Here is a 23,250-nt window from a genome sequence, read left to right as displayed (position 1 = left end):
GAAAAAGATGGCACACTTGGACACCAAAAGGATAATTAGCTATTTAATCATTTATTCAACTCAAAGATCAAGGGATGCAAGATTCATCTGTGGACTCTGAGGCGAGTAGCAGAAAAATAGCATTTTCTTTGACTTCTGCTTGTTGAAATTTTTCACCCTTCCATGCTAAATTCCTTTAAATCACATGATTTGCAAGATGTTTGAGGGGTTTCTTGCATGTACAGTGTTTCAAATCTGCTCGCAACGTTTCAATCTGATTCAAATCTCAGCTTTGACTGAGCCTCACCACAGCCCTTCATTTCTTTCTTCTTTGGTGAATTTGCTTGTGATTAGAATCCAGTTAAATACACCGCTGGTTCATCTTCAGGTTTCAGATGGCCTCACATTAACTTCAATAACTATATGAAATGATGTAGAATTAATAGTTCAGTTATGACTGCACGCTGCCCAGTTCCTCAGATAAGTCCAAACTATCAAATTTTCCTTCACCCTGTTTCACATTTGGCAGTGTTGCTCAAATGCTCCTTTTGGGCAGCAAATGCTTTTTCCTGCCATACCTCCTCCGCAGGTCAAACTTATGCCTTCTTTTTCTGGTTGTAGATGCAGTACTTTGACATCAACAGTTGAAAGAGTTAACTGCATATCCTGTGATAAAATTATGGTGTTCTTGAAGACCTCTTTTTGCACGAAATGCTCTGCCTATGGTCTGAATTTGTAGGGGAGGCCAGTCCAGGACAAATTGGCAGGCATTTGCACATGATTTTCCTCACAGTAGAGTGATTCATTTCAAATACTTTGGAGATCTTTTTTAAATCTCTTGGCAGACTCACAGACATTCATAACCTTGGAGAGCTCTTTAAATCTTGGCATGATGACAATACAAACTTCAATCGCAAAAGAGAACAGCAGAGCCTTAATGCCAGAGGTTTAACTACGACATGTTCCACCTGTCATTCCCAAAGGAGGTGTGAATCATTGGCACGTAATATGGAAGCACTGATTCTAATTTTAAGGATATGAAAGTGTGATAAATGTGTCCATTTACTTTGTCCTTGCGACTGTTTGTTTTTAACTTTAACTATGAAAATGACAGCAAAATTTTAATTTGTCATGTCATTTGTGTGGCCTTTATCTGACTGCTTCAAAGAGGATCCAATTCAATTTCTTGATCAAATATATTTGCGAGAGCAACTCCAGAGGTCCTGTCAAGATGAGGTGAATACCATCATCAGGGTTATGCTGACTTCCACTGGGTTTTTCCCAGGAATAGAAACCGTCAACTGAAATGCAATGACTTCTTCTGAACATTTTTTTCAGCTTGTTCAATGCAAAACAGTTCAAAGGCGTGCTAATGCCAGTTTCTCGAACCACATACATATATATAAAAAGAGGTGCAACATAAAGCTGATAATACTATTCCAAGAAGTTCTCAGACTAGTTTATGCATCTTAGTACTTGCTAGCTTTAAAGTTCAGCATGTGCAATAAACAAATTCCATTATATCACAATAACCATCCAATTTATTATGTTTAAAGCAGGCAAAGTATTTGAAACTACGCATAGGTAAAATAATGTTTTTGGCTAAATGCTAACTTACAAACAGTAAAATTATTCTAACATCTTGATGTTCAGCAGATTATGTTTACTGTAACATTTACTAATTACTACTACACTCAATGTAAAGCTGATGTTGATGAACAGAAAAATCATTCTGGCACCACACCACAAAGACTCCTCTTCGGTTCAGTAAGCACTAAACTGGAATTCTTTTACATTTCTGATTTTTCACAAGAAAATGTCTTACAGCTGATCTGCAACATATTGCAGATGTCTTGTCGATCAAATGATTCTTTCATTGTAGGTTCAAGTATTAATATCCGGAAAGATTTCTCTGATACGCAAAATGAAATTTTAAACGCTTGTGGGAGAAAAAAAAAAATCAAATAACTATCACAGCATTCTCAAAGGGCTTTCTCCAGTCCTGAGCCATCCCACAAAGGTCAGGGTGTTAGAGATTATCACTGGATGAATGTCCCCGAGAGCAGAGACCTACTTTAGGAAAAGACGTACAGAAGATAGATGGTAAAAGGTTATGTCAAACCACACCGTGCAATTCCAGCAGTGATAGATGTACTCCTACAATAGCTGTAAACCTTTAGGACAATACTCACAGGAGAGGTCCAGAAAGGTCGCTGTGTCCTCATGCCATCTGACACTCAGTACAATGCACCCAAAAGGCTCAATAAAAGTGTAACTGTGTAGCCTTGTAACATTTTGTACAGGCAGTTAGGGGAGTCAGCCTTGAAGAGTTTACTCACTGTGAATTCAGGTAGTATGTGCTATTAAATTTGTGTCTGTGCTTAAGAGGTTAGATTTTGAAGGCTGTGGTATCTCCAAGGAAAACAATACAGTTTCAGACAAAATGCACAAATCAATCAAAGCCTGGAACTTTTAATTACAAACTGTTCTATGAATTTATATCATAGTTACAGCTTTGTAACACTGCAGATACCACTGACTAGTTATTAACCGTTAAGTGTCACTCCAATAAACCATTTTTGTCATGTTTGTTCAACGATTTAGTGGAACAATTATACTCTAAATATTAAGTCCGTGTGTGTGAGGTGTTTGTAGCAATTTTGTAGGATAGCAAATAACTTTCACTATGTATCAACTCATTGAAACTTGTAATTAATTTGCTATTTTTCTGTCTCACATCTCAAGGTTATCTATTCAAATTATCCAGCAGTCAATATTAAAGCCATAATTGTGTAATGAAATGAAAATTATGAAAACCAATTGAGTAGCTGGAACCAGCCAGCATTACAACTTTTGTTTGATAAATGATTTCAATGATTCATTGAAACATGTTCTCTCTTTTTGGTCAAATGACTCATAAACAGCTTTGACAGATCCGATTCTGTCAATCACTATGTTTACAGTTTGTTTAATGTGCTTGCTTTTCATTATCAAATCTTATCAAAGATTTGCTTTGTTTTGAATAGTTTTAAGGGTTTACAAAGTCCATCTCAAACACAACTTTCAGAATATATTTAGGGAAGATTGACTGACTACTAAAGCCCAAGACACCATTATCATACAGCATTATTTACCCGAGGAAAAAAAAATGTAATGTTTATTACAATACTACTTTCCAGTAAGGCTTGTTCCTTGCCACCAGAATTTTAATGAAAAAGTTGTGGCTCTGTCAATACAACTCTGGAAAGGATGAGCCTTTAAGACCTGAGCATCTAAACCTAAAACTCAAGAGGACTAAAACCAAAGAAGCTCAGTGAACAAAGGACACTGGATTGAAACTGCACTGCAGCCTTCAAGGAAAATAAATAAATAAATAAAGTTCAAGTGATCCCAGCAATAGGTCATGCCCATGGTGGCTGTCTGTGCTCTTACAAATAATTGACTGTTGATGTGAAGCTGGTAACAGAATTCATAGTCATGAAGCAGCACTCAAGATGCTGATTGCAAGGATTGGATTTTGAAGAGAACACCAGGGATCATTGAGCTAAGTGTATATCATAACTGCAGTAGGGAACAAAACACACCAAAGCAGCTTTGCTTAATCTACAACTCAAGGACAATGCAAAGCCCGTGGACAGGCTTGGTTTAAGGATATTATTTCTTCCATTAAATACAAGTGCTAAAAAAGGTTTCAAAGTACTATGAGTGCAGGATAAATCCTCCACAGCAGATTAACTGCATCACCTTTCCCCAAGATCATCAGATGCACAGCATTTTATGGTAGGTTAATGCTGGAATAATCTATAAGCAGATCAACAGAAAATTAATTGGAAACAATTGATCTACCGTTGGCTGCAAAGTCGGTGGTTAGCGCCGTTGCCTCGGAGCTAAAGGATCCCTAGTTTGCGTGCTGGACTGAGACTGGGATCTGTCTGCATGGAGTTTGCATGTTGTCCCTGAGCACGCTAGGGGGGTGGGGGTTGAATAGCAATCACGTGCCGACATCGTCCGACGTCAGGAAGACGAAGGAATGAGTCAAATATCGATCGTGTGACATCATCCGACATGGGGGGGTTTTACATTGTGATGATTTACATTGTATATTCCTGCAAATTGTATGTTTTAGTCGCAGGACTATTGGGCTGAGAAAACTAGTTATTTAAAGAAGACCTTAGGCACTGACAATTTGTTAATGCTTTATTGAATTTTGGAAACCAATTAGCTAATGGATGAGTCAACAATAGACTAATCAATAATTAAAACAGCGGTAGTGGTTTTGTGTGGGTTCCCACTGGCACTATGGCATCGAGGTGTGAATGGTCTAGTGTGTGATAGACTAGTGGCCTGTTCAAATCATTTTACTGCTGCCGGTATGACAGACAAAAAAACAGATGTATAAATAGAGATTGATCACATCTTTTATATAATACTATCATCGAACGCAAGCTTAATGTTCCGATAGCACGGATGGTAAATGGGAAACTAAAAACCAATGGTCACATTTTGGGTGCGTTTTAAATCGGAATGACTTCATTGCTGGCAGCAGTGAGAAAATTTGCCCAACTGACCAGTCAATCTATGTCACATGGCGTCCATGCACAATGGAGAACTGTGGAGGGTGAGTCAGTGACTGTCATACATTTAAAACCACTGGACACCCACACAAAGCTACCTTTTGTGTTGCCGAAACAAAGGGGGCTCAAGAAATCCTGTGTGGAACTGTGTTAATATTACGTTCAGTCAGTCTGTGCTTCCACAAAGAGAGCTTTTAAGGCTCTGTGTGCCACAACCATGAGAGATTAACTTTGCAGTGGCCACTCAACACTGAAAAGAGAACAAAAATTAAGGAATATACCATGTGCTTATTAAGCAAGTTGATTGAATTTAAGTAGCTCTGATTCATTCTCCAGAAAACAAATCTTTATTCTATGCAACCATTCAAATAAGTGGGAGTGCTGAATGGAGAAGTAAATAGCACTGGTCACAAGACACAACAGCTGTTGACAGAACAGCGGCAGGTCCTGGTGATTGCTCTGTCGGCCCACTTTTTTTCCATGGAAATGCTACCACACCCACTTTATTCACACCTCAGGAACAACACACAGCATGACCACAGATGAGATATTGTAACTCAACTATGTTAGGGGTTGTTTGATCTCTTCAAAAGATTGCCTGTCTCCTATACAAAGTAAAATCCTCTCAATAGAGCCCTGGGGATATTTTCTGACATTGGGCTGAACTTTAAGGACCAAATAAAAGAGATTGTGTGGTCTCATTCTATCACCATGGATATATCTATCTAAGATATAATCTTTTTCCTCTTGATTTTGCCAAGTACAGGTGGAAGGGAACTGAAATTCAGCTCAAGGAAGAACTGGATAAGGTGTCCACCACAGTTTGTTTTTTATTCAAAGCTATCGCCTTTTAGATTAGAATAATTTTAGTAAAAAATATTTAATGAATTTGTTTATTTGTCAAGGCTAATCTTTTAGAAATATTACTGGAGGTCAATACAATGAGAAGCAATCGCAAGAAAAGAAAAAACCCACAGACCCATCTCCTGGTCTTCAGGTTCCACAGTGAACTGCTTGAAACACACCTCTTCCAATTACAAAATTACAGGGTTACATATAGCATAACTGCACGAGTGTCCTGAAAAACAGCGGTTGTTGTGGTGCATGATGCGGTCGTGTGGAGCCTTCTGTTTCATAGTGTGTTCAGTGAAAAAGGCATTTTAGATGCAGCAGCTGCATACACAGAAAAAACACGCGTGATCAATGACCAAGAGAGTACTCAGTAATTTATTATTGCTCATGATGCAAATCACACCAGCAACCACACCGCTTCCCTCCTGGAATATCTATGGACTGTGGCTGAAAACAAATAAACTGCAGCTATGGATTACAACTGAATTTAAATAAAACTCTGTAACCTAGTAAGGAGCACCAACTTTTAACTGACATCTATTTGAGCATTTCTACAAATCTACGTGGGAGCTGGAATAAATTTACACACACGATTTACATCAAAACTTGAGGCTGCACTGACACAACAATAAAAACACAACCGTCTTCTCTCCAAAACACTGCTGAGAATCCTTTCTGATCGACTGCCATTTTAGACGCATCCATTCTAATTCATACAGCTCTGACTCTTATACCAATCAATATTTGCCAGACGCCCTCAGCAAAGAGTCAGCTGTTTAATTTTTTTGTAAAAATATAAGGCTAAGAACTGCATGTCAATAAACAAAAAGTTTTTAAAAAATTGCTGGAAGGTTGCACTAAGTTTTAGCCACTCACTGTTATCTTTCTAATCTTATCTGTCCTTCCCACACGGTTTGTGTGGGCATGTCCAACACACAAAGCAGTTGTTGCACTTCATGCAGGTGTTCTTGTACTTACTAAGCTGGATTTTTCATACAAAACGCAAACACCTTTGAATGCACAAAAAAAAAGTCTAACTATTCAGTGCCATTTCAAACTGAGATAAACAATGCTAGAGATTACAAACACAGTATGGATACACCAGAGCTGCTTTCCACATAGGTTGGGCTGAGTAAATCAGTTTACTGACTAGAAAGCAATCTGCAATAGTTTAACTGACTTACCTGAAGTAAATTTTCAAACATAAAAGCTGGTATTGCTTGGAACCGTTTGTAGGCCCAAACAAGCAGCTTGAAGAAACAGGAATAACATATTCACCATTTTAGATTTCAAATGAGTTATTGATTAATCATGAAAAGAGCCACAATAACTGACAGAAGGCATAGTCACCAAGTTGCTTAAAGGGGTGAAAGATGTCTGCAACTTACTTCACAGCAACCAACACCAAGTCATTTTCCACTGCAGAAACTTGCAGGCCACTTTAGGGCAGGGCAAATCCTGCAACAAAAGTCATTTTTCTGCCCTCTCCATGTCCTTGTTTCATGGCATTCCTCTCCTTTCCAACAGTGCAACATCAATCATGTAAAAATCACTGTACAGGCCAACATAACAAACGCTCCATTGTTCCGTTTCCTACGTGATCGCAGAACTCTGATTTTAGACTGTGGTCAAAGCTGTCACAGCCACAATGGAAACAGACAAGCTGAAGTGGTTGAGGGTCATTCCTGTAAATGTTTACACAAAGTCACGCCGTCTTTTCTTTAACCCCATATCTTTAGAACAAACATTTAATATATGGTTTAAACATTATGCAGATGTAAGCAGAGACTTCACAGCTTCCTCGTTAGTATAGTGGACAGTATCTCCGCCTGTCACGCGGAAGACCGGGGTTCGATTCCCCGACGGGGAGTGAAGAGCTTTTATTCCTAATCTTGTTGTATCCTGTACAATGACAATAAAGGCTATTCTATCTGCCAACAATTATTGATAATCTAATAATGAAATGTATAGAGTGTTCATTAATGCTACATGAGGGAGGGAGAGGCAGGTGTTAAATAAAATCTTACAATACATATAATTGACAGTGTTCCTTTAAATCGTATCAACTCCTCTGTCATGTGATCTACTCAGACACCTATTGAAGATGATTCAACAGTTCTTAGCCATTTTCTCTGAGTAAAAATGAAAGTCAATCAACACCTGTCAACTCAGATTACTTGTCACTGAAAAACCCGAACTAAATCACAGTGGGAAGTTTTTGTTTTTGTGCTTGCGTTCAGTGTGGAAGCAGATTCCAGCAGAAATGAGCTTTTCAGTCAAGCGAAGACTGAGAGGAGTTTGTTGAGGAGGGCGAGAAACAACACAGTAATTTGTGGCAGCTCAAAGGTGACGTCACTGTGGAGGCCGCATGCAGGGAACCCACTGCCCTACTGTACAGATTCAAAGAGAGAGAGAGAGAACAAGCCACCAAGCATGCTGCTCCGAGCCAAATGTGCCCTTTTGGGATCGTTCTACTGTCACACTATGTGCTTGTTAGGTCATGGGAAAGTTAATCTATCAGTGTGACACAAAATTAGGGAAGTAGTTTGATTTGGAGCTCTGAATTCTTACAGTGTAAATCTTAGAGCAGAAATCCACCCTTTGTGTCATGTAATTATGATGTATAAGTAGTATTCTGCACCGTTTACTTTCTTTTCTGAATATATTTAGCATTTATCACAAAGATTACTTTTGAGATTTAGATGAAAGATTTCCAAATGTTAGGGAAGCAAAAATACTGTTTTTGTCAACATCCAATAGTAGAATATTTTCCAAGCTGTTTTGGCCAGTTAAAGGCATTAGAGGAGATTTAATTTCCTACGACTTTGAACGTAGCATGTGCACATACAACCTCTCCCTCACCCCCCTCTAACCTCCCCCCTCTTAACATTTACAAAGAAACGCCCCCCTCCAGAAACTTGCGTAGCACTCGTGAAGTTGTCTTTTACGGCTGGGTCCCCCTGGATCTTTATCTGCCATTATGTAAAAAAAGATGAGCAAAACAAGTCGCCAGCTAACTACGAAGCTATACCAAAGCAACACATACAGAAAACACGTAAGTCCAAGGCGTACGTAATCTACGTAACTAGGCCTGAGCCGGAAGATTTTTGATTGACAGGAAAGGGAGCAAACCAAACGCCTCGGTCCGAGCGCAATGATTGGCTGATGTTTTTCAGGTCCTGCCATGTCCACAGTTATTTTTTTTAATTTTTTATTTTTTTAGAGACCATACATACAAGTCCACTAAAGGTCAGTATATTCATTTTATGTGAATCAGACAAATTAAACAAAAAAAAAAAGCATCCTCCATAATGCCTTTAATACTGAAGTAGCCACAGCTTTTTCTACCCAATTGCAGAGAATCAGGTTTCTCCTGTAAGCATGATCTACATCATTATGCCTACTCAAAATGTGATTGTCCATAGGCTGATGCAGACAAAAAAATACATCAATGTAAATATTCACAAGGCAAAAGAAGAATACTGCTTTAAATCACATGTAAAATGACATAACATTTTGAAATAAAGCGGTAAATATCCAGCCTGACAGACTTAGATTGTCAGTGTTGTTGGTCTAATCACCAAATTCAACACTGAACATGAAAGTTGAACATGCCTTCACTGGTCGATACTGATGGCATGCATCGCGAATCAATGCTTAATTCATCACGACCTTTCAGTGTCATGCTGCCGAACCAAGACAGAGGCCAGGCAAACAAAACAAGAAAAGAAATAATTGATGGGATCTGGACACATGGCAGCTCTGACTCTGGACGACACACCGTTTGATTGGAGCTGCTGAACAATTAAGAGGGAGTGCCATTTTGGGGAGATAAAAACACCCACTAATACACTAATTACTCCATCATATTCAAATCGCCCTATTTAGCATCTACCGAGGTATTGTGATTGAAGTACTGCCTGTGTCAGCACTTCATCGAGAATCCATTCACGAGGGGAAATTTAGTGTTCCCACAGATTGAGGGTGGGAAAAACAACAAATGACTTGGAGAGTAAGGTGGTAACAGAAGGCCTGGCAGAGGCTGCAGGATTCAGAGAGGCGCAGAGTGTCATCAGCTGGCAACCTCCAGGTCAACATGACTGCAAATTTCAACAGCAATGAAGCACTGCTCTGACCCGTGCTCCTCAGAGGTACTACTCAGGCTGAAGCGAACAAATCAATATGATCTCCTGCCTCCTTTACACACAGGACGGTAAAATCATGCTGTGAAACTACTAATGAGGCCTGTGAACCACAACACACTACTACCACTGGGATCTATTCTAGCATCCACATATCAAGGCTGTGACAAATGGTTGCTATTAATATGGTCATTCTTTATGCCATTAATCAATTGAAAGTGGAGTCTATAAAATGCAAGAAAATTACAAAAGTAGTCCAATCACACTTTTCTAGAGCAAAAAACAAATTCAAATTGTTTAATTTGCCAGGCCAACCCAAAGACATTCAGGCTAACTTAAGGCAAATAAAACCAGGATATCTTCCAAGACGATTAACTGTTTGGGTATTTTTACTTTACACAAGACATTACCACATATCTGAAAATATCAACTGGTACAAATGCACATAAGGAGTACCTTTTATACTGACTACTGCACTGAAAAGGTGTTCAACCAACAGCTCCACAATACAATCAAAACCGAAATACTACACTACCTAGTCAGCAATAAGGCTTGAAGTGGCAACAACATTTCCCCGCAGACACTGAGAAAGTGTACTTACAGATGAAGCGTTTCTGCTTGCAGCAGTGGTGAAAGGAGGAGCGAGAATTCACGTCAGCAAATTGTCAACCTGAACGACAGACAACGGATTACAATTACACATATCACACTACACAGTGTCACGGCCTCTGGTGGCCGTGTGTCTGGAAGGTTGTGGAGAGAGTGGGATTGATTATGTCTGGCTCTCATAAGGATTAGTCTGGAGCTCCAGACCTCTTCCCAGCTTGTGGTGGTGTTGCTACTATGTTTTGGGAGTATAGTTGCTTGTTTGTGCTTAGCTCAGTTAGCAAACTGTTAGCCTTCATTTGGTTATATTCCATTCTGTGATTTGGCAATATCCAGTCATGTGGTCTTTATCATTTTTATGTTTAATTAGCTACCGAGTAATAAATTCCTTTACCTGAACCAAATAACATCTAGTATTTTATTGCATCTCGCCGACCCTAAAAGTTGGATTGTGACACGCAGCAAAATATCGAAAAGAAAAAAAAAATCCGACCAGTTACAGCATTTTGGCTAGATCTGCAACAAGGACCGCTTGACCACAAAAAAAAAAAAAGAGATATTAATTCATGACTCCACGGGTTATGTAATAAATAAACAGCATATCCTACTTTAGTTAAGCCAAAGTCATTCGAAAAGTCACTCAGCGAAATGTACAATTGGTACGCTTTCCAAAATGCATGACTGCAATTACAATCACAGTTCAGTTTGACATCAAGCACGTACGCTAACAAACAACCGCATACACACAATGGTTTCTGTATTCGCAATCAGCTGGATTTTCATCACAGTTCCCAGTATGACAAACACTCAGCCAGTCTGAAACGCAAATGCCTTACACAGCATGCATTCATCAGCTGGAAGCCAAACATTAGTGTTCAATGACAGAAAAGGCCGTATAGTAACCACATCACCAGTAACGCCATTAAACAGCCAGTAAATGAGTCATCAGTCCAGCAGCCCTTTAATACAAGACACTGGATGTATGTGCACTGTTGTTCCAGCACTGATGGAAACTAAAAACACGACCAGTTGAGTTCATACCCCATGACTAGGCAGACAATACAAACACTTTAAAGAGGGATTCAAGTGTAACACGATGATATGGCACGACAATGAAATGTCACTAGTGTGGCATAAAAGGAGAACTTGTGTGGGATGTGAAACCAGTGCACAGCTGTAAAAATGATTTGCAAAAGAGGGAAACATAATACTTCAGAGATGAGTCAATCCTTTTTTTGTCTTTCACTGTAGAGTAAAATTAAGTTTTTTGAAAAAGCAGACGCTCAGAAAAATACTGTGATAATTCACAACCCTAGATTGCAAAGACCTGTGCATATTTAAGCAGAATCTAATAGAGTTTCATTTTCAGTACTAAAAAATCCTAACACCAAAGGACACATTTACATGCAACAATACATTTCCAGCATCCATTGTGAACAGCACATTTAGAGAGGAATACCAGGATTACAGGTCAACTGCAAATCTTCATCCTAGTTAAATGTGTTCGCCTGATGTTTTAGCGTGCACGTTTTTGTGTCCGTGTCACCAATTTGTTCTCATGCACCAAACACTGGATGTGCCACTGAAAAAGAATTGCAGTAGCAGAACACACCCCATGTCATATGTGTAGCAGTTGGAATACTTCACATAAACGGAGAAATAGTGGTCAAGATATTTAAATTTCAAAACGTTCTGCACAAACAACAACAAAAAGGGACAATGAACATAATGCTGGCACTGCCAATCCCACTCTCTTTTATACAAAGCGCATAAAATATCCTTATTGATTCTCTATTTTTAGTGAGACACATAATGGTTCTATTGTTATTAGTGCTTACTGTATTTTGTAAAGCACTTTGTTACTGGTTTTGAAAGGCACTACAGAAATAAAGTTGTTTTTTTTTTAATATCATCATAGGACAAGATAATAAGCCTAACAAGTGCCATTTATTTTCTAGGCATCTAGGGTGACCTCATGGACTTAAGCTTCAATGCCAACTGGATTCACTGTCTAATGGCATATGATACTTGGTTTATAGATAGATAGATAAAACCTTTATTAATCCCACAACGGGGAAATTTATTGACCAGTCACCTCTCTTTATGTGTAAATGTGGGCATCCACAGGCTTTCCAGCACAACATTTGCTCAGAGTTTCTCTTTTTCCCTCACCACCCACCTCTCAGTTGTTCCAAATATTATTCAAACTCAATTAGTCTCCTCCACTGCAATATGAGAAATCAATGACTGAATGCGTGTACCGTGTTTGACCTCATGTTTCATGCAAGGTATTTATGGAAGCTTGGAAAAAGTGCTTCAAACTAGACACACGGGCTGACAAAAAGGAAGAGAGATGCCCACAATGCAAAGTCCAGAGGGGGAGAGATCGCCTCAGGAGCACAGCCTACATACGGACAAGAATCCTACGTGATATGACTGAATCAAAAGGACCTTTCAGTGCAACTCAAGATATTTGACTGGCGATCGTGTTTCCTTCGAAAATAGCTCCTGTGCAGCTCAAATGACGGAAACCTGCCACCTGAACATTCTTTGTGAAAACCTCAGAAAGGACTAAATCCGATATCGTTCAGTGTATTACTTCAAAAGGTCAATTTCGAAAGTAAATTCATCAAAACTTCGAAAACGTCGGTTATTTGTGAGTTTTAAGCAAGTCGCCAAAATAAGCTAACACGGAGTGTAGACAGGAAAAGGTCTATAAAAGCCAAAGAAAGATGAAAATGTGATGTTTTTTTTCGGTGGGAGCAGCTCAGTAATACGGTGTGTGCCGTTGGCCGGTCTGAACGCAGTCTTACCGGTGGCGTGGCCGTCTGTCGCCGTCTCCCGGTGATGTCTCTGTGAGCTCCTCCGTTTCTCTATGGCTCTCCGGTGGCACGCACCCCCTTTTTATGAGGTTCCGTTTGTTCCGTTCGCGCTCGTTCCCCTTCACGGACCCGCGAGCGCATCGATTGGCTTCGACACCGGCGACGCACATCCTCCGGTCCCCGCCTCCCTCGCTACGGCCCGCCCGGCTTCCGTTAAAGGTCCCCGCAGCCGGAGCAAAGTGTGGATCAGTCACCGTGGGTTCATTTCCCCTCCAGGCTCTCTGTCCTGAAATGATTATCTCCTCAAATGGCACTTACGTGTAGTGGGTCAAACCGGGATAAGAACCCCCCCTATCATCATGTGTCTGCACCTGACTCTTAAAATAATTTCTTTTTATTTTCTTTGATGATAATGACCTCACTAATTTTCAAATAATGCTGAAATCCTTTCACTGGGCTGACAAAATCAAAAGAAATACTCAGGGATTCAAGGATATTTATTGTCATTGCATTTCTGCAATGAAACTTTGTTGGCACTTGCAAAAAAACAAAAACAAAAAAGTATAACAAATAACAAACAGGTGTATAAAGCAAGTATTAAATATAAATATACAAGTAAATAGAGAAAAGCATTTTTTTAAATGTAAAACTGTAGTAGTGCAATGAGGTGCAACATCTGCTTTAAAGTGACTGATTCAGTAAGTCAAGTACTGTTGAGATACCTATATTAATTGCATATTTTTAGTAGTACACAATGTGTTTTTATAAGCATGTACAGACTGCTCACAAACTTTTCTTTACTGCTACCACAAGAGTCATGTGAGACTTCATCAGTTTGAACAAAAAAATAGCTAAAACTTTTACTGTGAAATGGGGAAAATGTAAGAGGAGCCTGTGGGGAGTGGGGTGGGGGGGAATGGACCTTGCACAGCCTTTGTGTCTGGATGACATGTGGAGGATTGATTACACCTGGTTGAAAACTGAGCTCCAGATTCCCACCTGGCACTCATGAGGAGTGATAGCCTGGTCCTCCACACCTTAAATTGGTCCACCACCCTGAGTCCTCCTCCCACAATCACTGCACATGACTGTAACTGCAACCAAGACTTTCAGTCAGGAAGCTGGTATTTCGCCCTGGTGTCTCTGCGAGTTATATATTCTTTGCATTCCTGTGTGGTCCGTCCTCCTTCTAGCTGACTTCAGAGTTTCACAAATGTCCTCTAAACTGTAGTCAAAATTCAATATTAGTTTTTTTTTAACAGTGGCTTTCGCTTTGCCACTCTCTCATTAGGCTCTGACTGGTGAACAACAGACAACAGTCTCTCCCATCTCATCTGCTGAAGCCTGTTAACCCCTTCAGAGGAGTCATGGGTGTCTTGGTGGCTTCTCACAACAATCTCTTTGTTTCACAGTCACTCAGTTTTTGAGGATGGCCTGCTTTACATACGTGCAATATTCCTTCCATTTCTTAGCTGAGGATTTAACTGTACTCCAAGGGATACCCAGTGACGACAAGGAGTGGAAATTTCCTTTATATCTAACCTCTGGCTTATGCTTTTCAATAGCCTTTTAATGGAGCTGCGTGGAGTGTTCTTTTGTCTTCATGGCGTAGTAGTAGTCAGGAGTACTGAGTCATCAGTGGCTGGATGCTCCAGATACAGGTGTCTGTTATACTGCAATCATTGAGACACATCCACGTGCTGAATTAGGTGAGCCGTGCAAAAGTGGGTGAATGCTAATGCAATCACTTTTCAATTTTTAATTAATTGACATCACAGAAATCTATTTTGACTTTGACATGACATACTCATCTTTTTTTTTTTCTAAATTCTTGTCAAAAATGTCAAATTAAATAGACCATAATTCAATGTTTAAAAAAAGAAATGAAAGAAGAAAACTTCTCATGGGGGTCAATACTTATTAGAGGGACTCTAAATATAGAATTAAAATTAAGGCCTACAAAGCTCAGAATGTTCTGGCACCATTTTTCTTTTTTTTTTTTTGCTGAGTACATGCCTGGAAGGTGTCTGAGATCTGCAGACTGGTTGGTTAGCGGTGCTCAGAATTCTGACCAGACAAAGTGAAATGGCCGTCAGTCATTATGCTGACCACTAATGAAATCAGCTCCCCTTGGAACCCAAATAAAGTCACTTTTCAGGGTAAACTAGAGACAATTATTTTTTTTCCACTGCTTTTAAGCAAATCACTGTTATTATGAAGTCTGGTCTAAACTGCTTGTACTTTTATTAAACTTGTCTGCACTATTATTCACTTAATTTGAATTCATTTCTTCTCTATTTTATTGCACACATTACCTCTTGAATGCCCCCCCCCCCATGTCTTTTCTTTATTAGTTGGCGGAGCCTGGGGTACAATCGAATCTTTTCTTACTATGTAATTATGAATTACGAGTTCATATAACCTTGACTCAGCTGTGGAGAAAAGAATTCGGTCCATATTCATTCCATTATATTTTCAGAAGTCACCTGGAGCTGGAATATTGTGTCTTATTTTACATGAATAAAAGCTTCTGCACCACATGTGATGCAGAGAAGCAACAAATCGGTGAATAAAAATTCATCAGAAGGCAGAGAATGTTCGATTTCAAATTTTCTGGGGGACGAACCCGTGGACCCCTCCCAACTTAGTGTTTCCTCTCATATACTCTATGAAACGTGTGCTCATGATTTGAGTTTAGATGGCTGTCAGTGAAGATTCTGATAAATAATAATGCCAAAAAATAATCATTTGTCTATATAAAAAATCTAGCTAAATCTATGTATCTATCTAGTGCAAAAACCAAAACAAAGCCGTAGTGACAGGTTTAGGATGGGATAAAACACAGGAACAGAGGAAGCAAAGAAAACAGAAGCCACACACACTCACAGAAACATGACAAATTAAAACAAACAAGGATAGAATAGTCACAGTAATAATACCTAATAATAATAATAAATTATGTAATAATGAGGGATGAAAAAACAAATTGGGTAAATACATAAATAAATAATTTGTAAGTGATCATTCTGAATGCTAGTTGCATCCTTCTAACCTCTGTTCGATGTGTCTTTGTGTTCCCCCATGATGCATTGCGATGTGTTATACTGTTGCTTTATTCATTTCTTTTACACTTTACCTGTGTTGTTTTGCATTGGCTGCACTTGACTGAATGTTCTCCTTTATTCTACAACTTTCCACAGCTGCAGTGCACTGTATCTACAGTAGAACACATCCGCAGCATATGCTGTGTTGCACCGTGTTATGTTGCATTGTGCTGTGTTCAAGGCCAGACTCAGGAGGGTTTTAGAATAATTTTGATGCCTTGGTTGTTGCCAAGCAACAGCTGTCCTGGAACAGAGATGAATGGGTGTCCCTGGGCCCTTTTTTTTCCTTCATCTTCCCTTTCATCGTTATTTTCTCCTCAACGTCTGTCTTTCACAGATTGAAATGCAGCCTGACTTCATCCCTTTCAAGCACTTTCTCTCCCTGCTGCACACACTTGTAGACCATCAAGGTGTTGTCTTGTGGGTTCGAGGACATGATTCAGCATCGAAATCACTGATGTAATCTTGGGGTTAGTGGGTTCTTCTTTTAAATTCAGTCTTAACAAAACAAAAGCGAAGGTCATTCGATCCCCAGCTTTTCTTCATGAAATATGCAGGCAACAGACAGCTTGTCATGATCCACAGCCTCTTTCTGTTTCTGCTGATATCATTTGGCGTCTACAAGCCCATGAGCCAAATTCTGTTTGGAAATCCAACGCAAACTACCTCAGTGTGGTAAAATGCACCCCTCTGGCACTGTTGTTCTTGGCTGTCATGTCCCTCAACACCAGAATCAGAATGTCAAGTCTATCAGCACAAAAGCTCCCAGTCACTCTCCACCTCTTACCCATCTTGGCGTTTGTTTTTGGGGTTTTTTGCACAGCAGCGTCTCTCGTCTTCGTACAGCTATTTTGACCTCCAGAAACAAACTTTTGGGTGTTCATCTGCTTTTGATCTCTGATGTGCCCACTCATTTCTTAAACTCGACTCAACCAAGCACTTTCAGGCATTATATACAGTGCATGAACGACTTTCTGGATGCTTTTCTACACGGCTGCACTAATATGAACCTGCCTGTGGGATATTATTCCATATGTGTGTCCTTCACCCCCTGTGAATTGCAATCACTGAAGGCGGGCAGCATATTTGTTTTTCATACAAATTATAATTCATATGTAGATTGTGGGCTCCTTTTGTTTGTGGAGGAAACACACAAGGCTTAAACTGATGAGGCAGCTTCAGTGCATTCCAGACACACACGAACAGAGGATGAAATTAAACCCACTGAAGTTGTCTACAGCTGCACGGTTTGATTTCTACCGCATCCCATTTAACCCTGAATAGATAATGTTGACTGTTATTATTCTTTTGTTATGTGGCTTGCTCACAACTGCAATATTCCCAAGCTGTATTAAGCATTGATGCTCGTGCGTTTGTAAATGGCAAACCAGACAGAAAAGCTGCATTTTCAGTGTAAATTATGGGCTTGTAGGCAAAACACAGACGGGTTTTACATACTGCTTGTTAAATATTGCAAAAATGCACAAATTATTTAGCAGCTGTTCGCACCTGAACTTCTGTCAGTCAGGTGTTGAGTTCGCTCGCAAAGTCTCGCCAGACAGAAGTATATCTAACCCCAAAACACCCTCACCCACACACCAGTTCTCCTTGTTTTTTTATTCCCAGTCTGCGTCTCGTGGGAGGCCATTACTGAGTTTTGCTACCGTCACTACTTCTGCTGTATCGTGTAAACAGTGTGCAGGTGTCTGATGAATGCATCGTCTATCAGCACCGGAAAGAGACAAGCTTTACACAAGTCAAATCAAGCTTTCCATCCATTTTTGCACATTTTGTTCTCATCACAGCGCCAGCTACAAACAGCAAACAGAGCCATTCGATTCACTACACAGAGAGTTTTAATCAATGTTAGAAAAGAGAATGCAGTCAGGAGCTTCCGAAGTAACCTCAGAGAGCTCTTCAGCACTCCTTAGTGTTTTCAAAATGTGGGTACGGGAGTCACAACAGAAATAAACTTTCTTCCTGGAGATGATATTGAACATGTCAGTTACATACACACGTGAAAATGATTTCACTCGGTAAAGCAGTCGTGGGTCAGATACGAAGGAAAATAGAAATTATGCAAGACACATATAGACGTTTCTGTGATAGTCTCACTTCAGAATTCCATTCATGGTTTGTTACTGACAATGGTGAAATAGAACATGAGGATGTAGTTGTAATTTATAGGTACTGAGGCCCTCTCAATGGCTCCTGATGATGAAAGACAAAACCACTCAATATCCAAACACAGTGATTTCTCTGTCAATTAAAACATACATTGTTTCACGCAGGCATTTATGAATGAGAAGAAGGCCTCCGCTAGGACAAAGTGCTCTTGGCCTACAAACATACATGTACAGTATTTACCAGTCAGCATGTAAAAATAGCACTTATGATACTAGATCTTTCGCTGAACTTTCTTTGCCGTGGACAGGAAATTAAAATGAGCTACTGTCTCTGGAGCGTTCACACAAAACAGCGCTTTGCTAAATGCCTCGGCTGGCTTTTGAGGATCATGTTACTGCATAGCACAAATCCAAAACTCACACTTCAGTGGGGAATATGCTCCATTTTTGCAGTCTAAAATGATCTTTGGTGAAAAATGTAAACAGATTGCATTGGAACAGAACGTAAGGCTTTAAAGTCTTAAGGCAAAATGAAAAAAAACAAAGAACGACACACATCATACAAACATGATAACCTTTACCTGATTAGGAGTCCTGTAACTAGCTGTCAAATAGCATTGATTAAGATAACTTGCCCTGTCTTTACACTATAAACAGCAAACGGTGCTCATAGTAAGCAAGGTACAAATCAGTATAGCCACTTCCTCCATGAATACTGAGGACAGATAATGCAGTAAGCTTTGCAGTGTAGATTACAATAGTTACTACTTAGGAACCCTTTATGATATCGATTAACTGAGGCGTAATGAAATAGCAGATAGCTGCAATGAGCAGGGTGAAATGGGGGTTCAAACAAAGGCATGACAAGCTAAAATACATGGGTAAAGATGGACAGTGATGGTGCATAAGAGAGGTTTAGGCAACAGCGTCTCCCTGGTCCCAGACATGAGGCACATTATTAGAGTACATGGTATTGTCTCCAACCACCCCTCATCTAAAAATCGGCCTGGTAACATGCTGGTCTAGTTTGACATTTTGCAGCCTACACATCATCCCCCACTGAGGGCAGGACTCACGTGCCCCTCAGCCTGCAGTCCGTTCGCTCAACTATCCACCTACCCACCCACCCATCTGTCCATCTCTCTCCAAAGGCACTCTACCACTGCTCCCAGCTGAAGTCATCCCCACCTCCAAACACAACAAAAAAGCCAAGAATGGTGAGGAAGATGACGGCGTTTCCGGTCATCACCAGCCCGCAGGCACCCCACTGGATCTGCAGGAGAAAAAATTTTATTCAACCAAGTGGCCAACACATTTTAAAAGTCATGTTTTTTTTCACAGTATAAGAGATAAATATATGACCTACTATGATGCAGACAGCACTGATACATCCACACGAGCACATGATTCCCACACAGTTTTAATTTCAAAATGCCACACTTTTCCACACTTCTTGAGGATTTTGCATCACTAATTTCACAACTGAGTACCAATAGTATGCAACTATGTGGTGTTGAAATCCAACTGTTAACATGCATGCTACATTCTGGCTATGTAGGCTATTATGGTACCAAATGGATGGTGTCAGAAGATTGTAGCTGTCGTCACCGTAGTTCATACAAGTCAATAAACCCCCAAATCAGACTACTTACATGCAGTGTTTTATTAAAGCTGCAATGCTAAGGCAATGAGCATCAAGGAAGTGTAACATCTCTGCTCAAAGAGGACCGCTGCTACCTAGACTCGTTCTACTTTCCATGACCACATTAAATGAATAACATTTGAACATTGTGAGTCCCATATTTTTAGTCTCTTCTATAACTAACAATTAAAAATGCATTGAGAAAAGTAAAATAATTCATTTTTTACAGTGTCTGTGCAGCTGAAAAATGATGATGATGCAGAGCCATGAAGGTTTCCTTTACTTAAAGACAGTCTATTAGCTTTTCTGATAACTACATGACTGCACAACTCGTCAATGTTATAGATAACAAGCATGTATGTAGTATTTGTGTTATATGTGATGCTATGTGTACCAGCATTTCAAAGTTTCTTTCAAACTAATCTGGTAGCAGATGTCCAGATTTGGTACATTTTGTAGCTCTTCTTGTACGATCAATTCATTCAGAGACTAAGAATGTTATATTTCAAACATGCGCAATACTTTTAAAACTCTCTTCTTCATACTTAATCACAGAATGGTATATTACTAAATTCGAACTCCATTTATAGTGACTGAAAAATAACCTATAATACTTCAGCATTGGCAAAGAACACTCACCGTGTTAATGCGGGCTAGGACAATAGGGAGCCCGAAAGCTGACACTACGATGCCAGTTGTTAAGAAGTAGGCCAGCTCCCTGCACGCATTGCTGGAGGAGTCACTGTCGTCACTGAGGCGTCTGGATATGAAGGTCGGGATGGGGCTTAATACGTAGAAAATCAGGACAAACATCGGCCAGTATACCCTAGAAAAACAGGTGTAGGTGTCTCAGAATCCAACAGACACAGCAAACTTAACAACAGCCCCAAATGAAGACATTCAACAATCGATTAAACAAAATGCTCAATAATTGTATCCTTCCTTAGCAGAATTAAGCACTTTTAAAAGGGCAGCATTTTAATGATAATAAGAGGAAGATAAAAAGCTGCTTAACTTAAATGACTGTTTATATAACAGTGTTGTTGTTGGTATTTTCTCTTTTTGCTTCAGTAGATTCACACTCTGTCTGCAATAAAGTTATTCTAAATAAGTGTCTTCAAGTACATGTAATGTAAAAACTCAAATTTGCAAAGGCTCATGAATAAAATAATACTGTTGTAGTGCCTTTAACAGCAGCATTTTTTAGCAGATAAACTTGTGCTGCTGCTTATAGGTTTATCTTGACTCATTTAATAACTATAAATCTCTCTGTATTGTGGTTTATGTCATGCCTGTAGTTTTATTCAATTTGAGCAGACAGAAACTTTCAGCAGCTGTTTGTGGCTAAGGTATGAATATTGTGGTTAGACTGCCAAATGCCCAGTCTTATTATTTTAAAAAACACAAATTGCATATTTTGGAGCACATTTGATTGAGGGGTTTAAACTGCCGTGCCAGTGCTTTTACAAATTCATGTCTTCCTCTTTGTATGACAGTCACGCTTCTAATCGTTTCTCCTGTGTTTACTCATTGCGCACCTGCAAGTGGGAATAACATGCAGAACAATATAAAGCCTGACTCATTTTCATCATCAAAGCAATTTAGGTACTAATTTAGTCTTATTTTACCTCCAGCTGTTCTTGATTTATTTGAATCACTTGTTTTCCTACAAGTTTCTTATTTGTGTGCCTACATTCATTGTTTTCCTCACTGACTTTTGAAGATGTACATTTCAAATCAAACTGCAATATCTGTGAGGAAAATGGTAATTAGACATTTATCATTAAGTCTTAAGTTAAGAATAAAGAGGGTATCTAAGATGCAAATAAATTGCAATGTGAGAAACTGCAGCACTTGAATAACCCTGGGAATTAATGATTGGGCTGATTTTGTAGGGAAGTGCATCTGCAGCAATGATATATTTTTTTAAAGTTTCCAAAAACACACTTTTCTCATATGGTGCAACACTAGCAAAGGCATTTAAAATACTTTTTGCTTGAAACGGCCTTCAGATCTGGCTTTGTATTTATTATACCGTGCTCTGTGGTGCAGATTTACACAAACTAGTTGTGCTGCCTCTTGTCGAGCAAGACATTGTCAAGAGTGCCTGTTTTTGGTCACTGACATCCTTTCTGTAGCCAAAATATTTGCATACAGCAGTTTCTTTTTGCAACCAAACCCTCCTTTGCAGAGTTTCTCTCTCGTTGCAGCACAATGTGTGTGGGTTAATTTGCACATGTGCACATTGCAAGGTCGATGCTAAAGTGCTATATAGTGCAGCCCTAAGTTGCAGTATCGATTTGCCTTCAGGTTAATTACAGAGTTCAGACAGTTTGGAGTTTGACTAATGCAAGTGACATAATTTATAGGCTTCTGCTGCACTGGTTTTTACAATTCTGTTTCAGTCATCTGATTAAAAGTCACCCAATTTTATGACAGGCCAATATCAAATTGATCAAGGAGGCATTCAAGGGCAATTTTAAACGACTCCACCTCACTGTAAAATATCTTAACTAATCCTTGAAATCTCTTTCCAATATGAGGTCAAGTCTGTTTCATAAAACACCATAAAACATGTATTACATAAGTTTGAACAGAAAACCTACCCGTACTGTTCCAGTGCACATCCCAGTAGAAGAAATGTCAGTCCAATGGCACCACTAAAGGACAAACCAACCAGTGCTGTGTGGAAAAGACACTTAATATTAATCACATATCACTGTCAGAGACGTTTTAAGTCCAAAGCTATAAAAGGAAACAAAACTGAAACACGCTAGGGTCGCTACAAAGTTGTTTAAATGGTAAATTAACTGTCAAGAAACAAAAAAATAGCGATTCATTTTAACTTTAAACTGATAAATAACTTTACAAGTGACACTGGTGGCTTGCCACAAATCTAGGCCATGTAATGACAACTTTCGAAATGCTTCATCAAAGGCTTTCGAAGATGTTGAAAAGTGAGTTAAAGTTCCTGACGCGCAACGACTCCGTGACTAAACCAAAACTAAACTCTAAACCGGAACACTAAAGCCGAAATAAAATACCTTTAATGCCGGCCATTGCGGTAAACGGGGCAAAAAAACTTTGGGTTTTGCTCTGTTCTTTGTGTATTGTTTACGTCCTCAGCCTCTCCTTCTTCTTGTAGACGAACTTCCTGCTTCCTCCATCAGCTTTTCCTTCTTTTTCATCAGGTGACTCTTAAAGCTGCAGTAGCTCCTTTTCTGCCTGGATCCGACATCACCAACAGCAGTGTCATAAAAGGCTGACTGTACCAGTGGTGTAAAGGAACTGAATACATTTACTCAGATATTACACATAAGTGTAATTTTGAGGTATTTTGTGCTACTTTAATGTTCCACTCCACTACTTCTCTGAGGAAAATACTGTTTTCTCCTTCATTGCA

General features: G+C 39.4%; 2 protein-coding genes and 1 non-coding gene across 4 annotated transcripts in view; 1 reads left to right on the top strand and 2 right to left on the bottom strand.

Moving 5' to 3' along the window:
• Positions 1–13,108, bottom strand: part of LOC110950756 (cAMP-specific 3',5'-cyclic phosphodiesterase 4B-like) — a 52,387-nt gene extending 39,279 nt beyond the window's left edge. The window contains exons 1-2 of one of the 2 annotated variants that reach the window (XM_051953231.1): positions 12,967–13,034; positions 10,149–10,217 (exon numbers count right to left, since the gene is read on the bottom strand). The gene's annotated coding sequence lies outside the window, so the exon portion shown is untranslated. Of the gene's footprint in view, positions 1–10,148; positions 10,218–12,966 lie in introns of both variants that reach the window. The other variant, XM_022193517.2, reaches the window with a different exon arrangement.
• Positions 7,204–7,275, top strand: trnad-guc (transfer RNA aspartic acid (anticodon GUC)). Its single transcript has one exon. It is a non-coding gene; the product is annotated as a tRNA-Asp (tRNA).
• Positions 13,109–17,917: 4,809 nt separating the features above from the next.
• LOC110950759 (leptin receptor gene-related protein) lies at positions 17,918–23,043 on the bottom strand. The gene is made up of 4 exons (XM_022193524.2): positions 22,892–23,043; positions 22,454–22,529; positions 20,487–20,673; positions 17,918–19,478 (listed from the first exon to the last, which is right to left on the bottom strand). The coding sequence occupies exons 1-4, from the start codon at positions 22,905–22,907 to the stop codon at positions 19,362–19,364; spliced, it is 396 nt and encodes a 131-aa protein (XP_022049216.1). The 5' UTR covers positions 22,908–23,043; the 3' UTR covers positions 17,918–19,361.
• Between the last annotated feature and the right edge of the window lie 207 nt (positions 23,044–23,250).

Source organism: Acanthochromis polyacanthus, chromosome 9 (assembly GCF_021347895.1).
Source record: "Acanthochromis polyacanthus isolate Apoly-LR-REF ecotype Palm Island chromosome 9, KAUST_Apoly_ChrSc, whole genome shotgun sequence".
NCBI classification, from domain to species: Eukaryota; Metazoa; Chordata; class Actinopteri; family Pomacentridae; genus Acanthochromis; species Acanthochromis polyacanthus.
Note: the sequence above shows the minus strand (reverse complement) of the source record. Positions and strands in the feature narration are given on the sequence as shown.

Bases quoted from the DNA above. Each gene is read 5' to 3' on its own strand.
- LOC110950759 (XM_022193524.2), bottom strand. The intron at 20,674-22,453 runs GTAGGTTTTCTG...CTGTTTTTCTAG, and splicing joins TGTGCACTGGAACAGTACGG to GGTATACTGGCCGATGTTTG. The intron at 19,479-20,486 runs GTGAGTGTTCTT...TTTCTCCTGCAG, and splicing joins TCCTAGCCCGCATTAACACG to ATCCAGTGGGGTGCCTGCGG.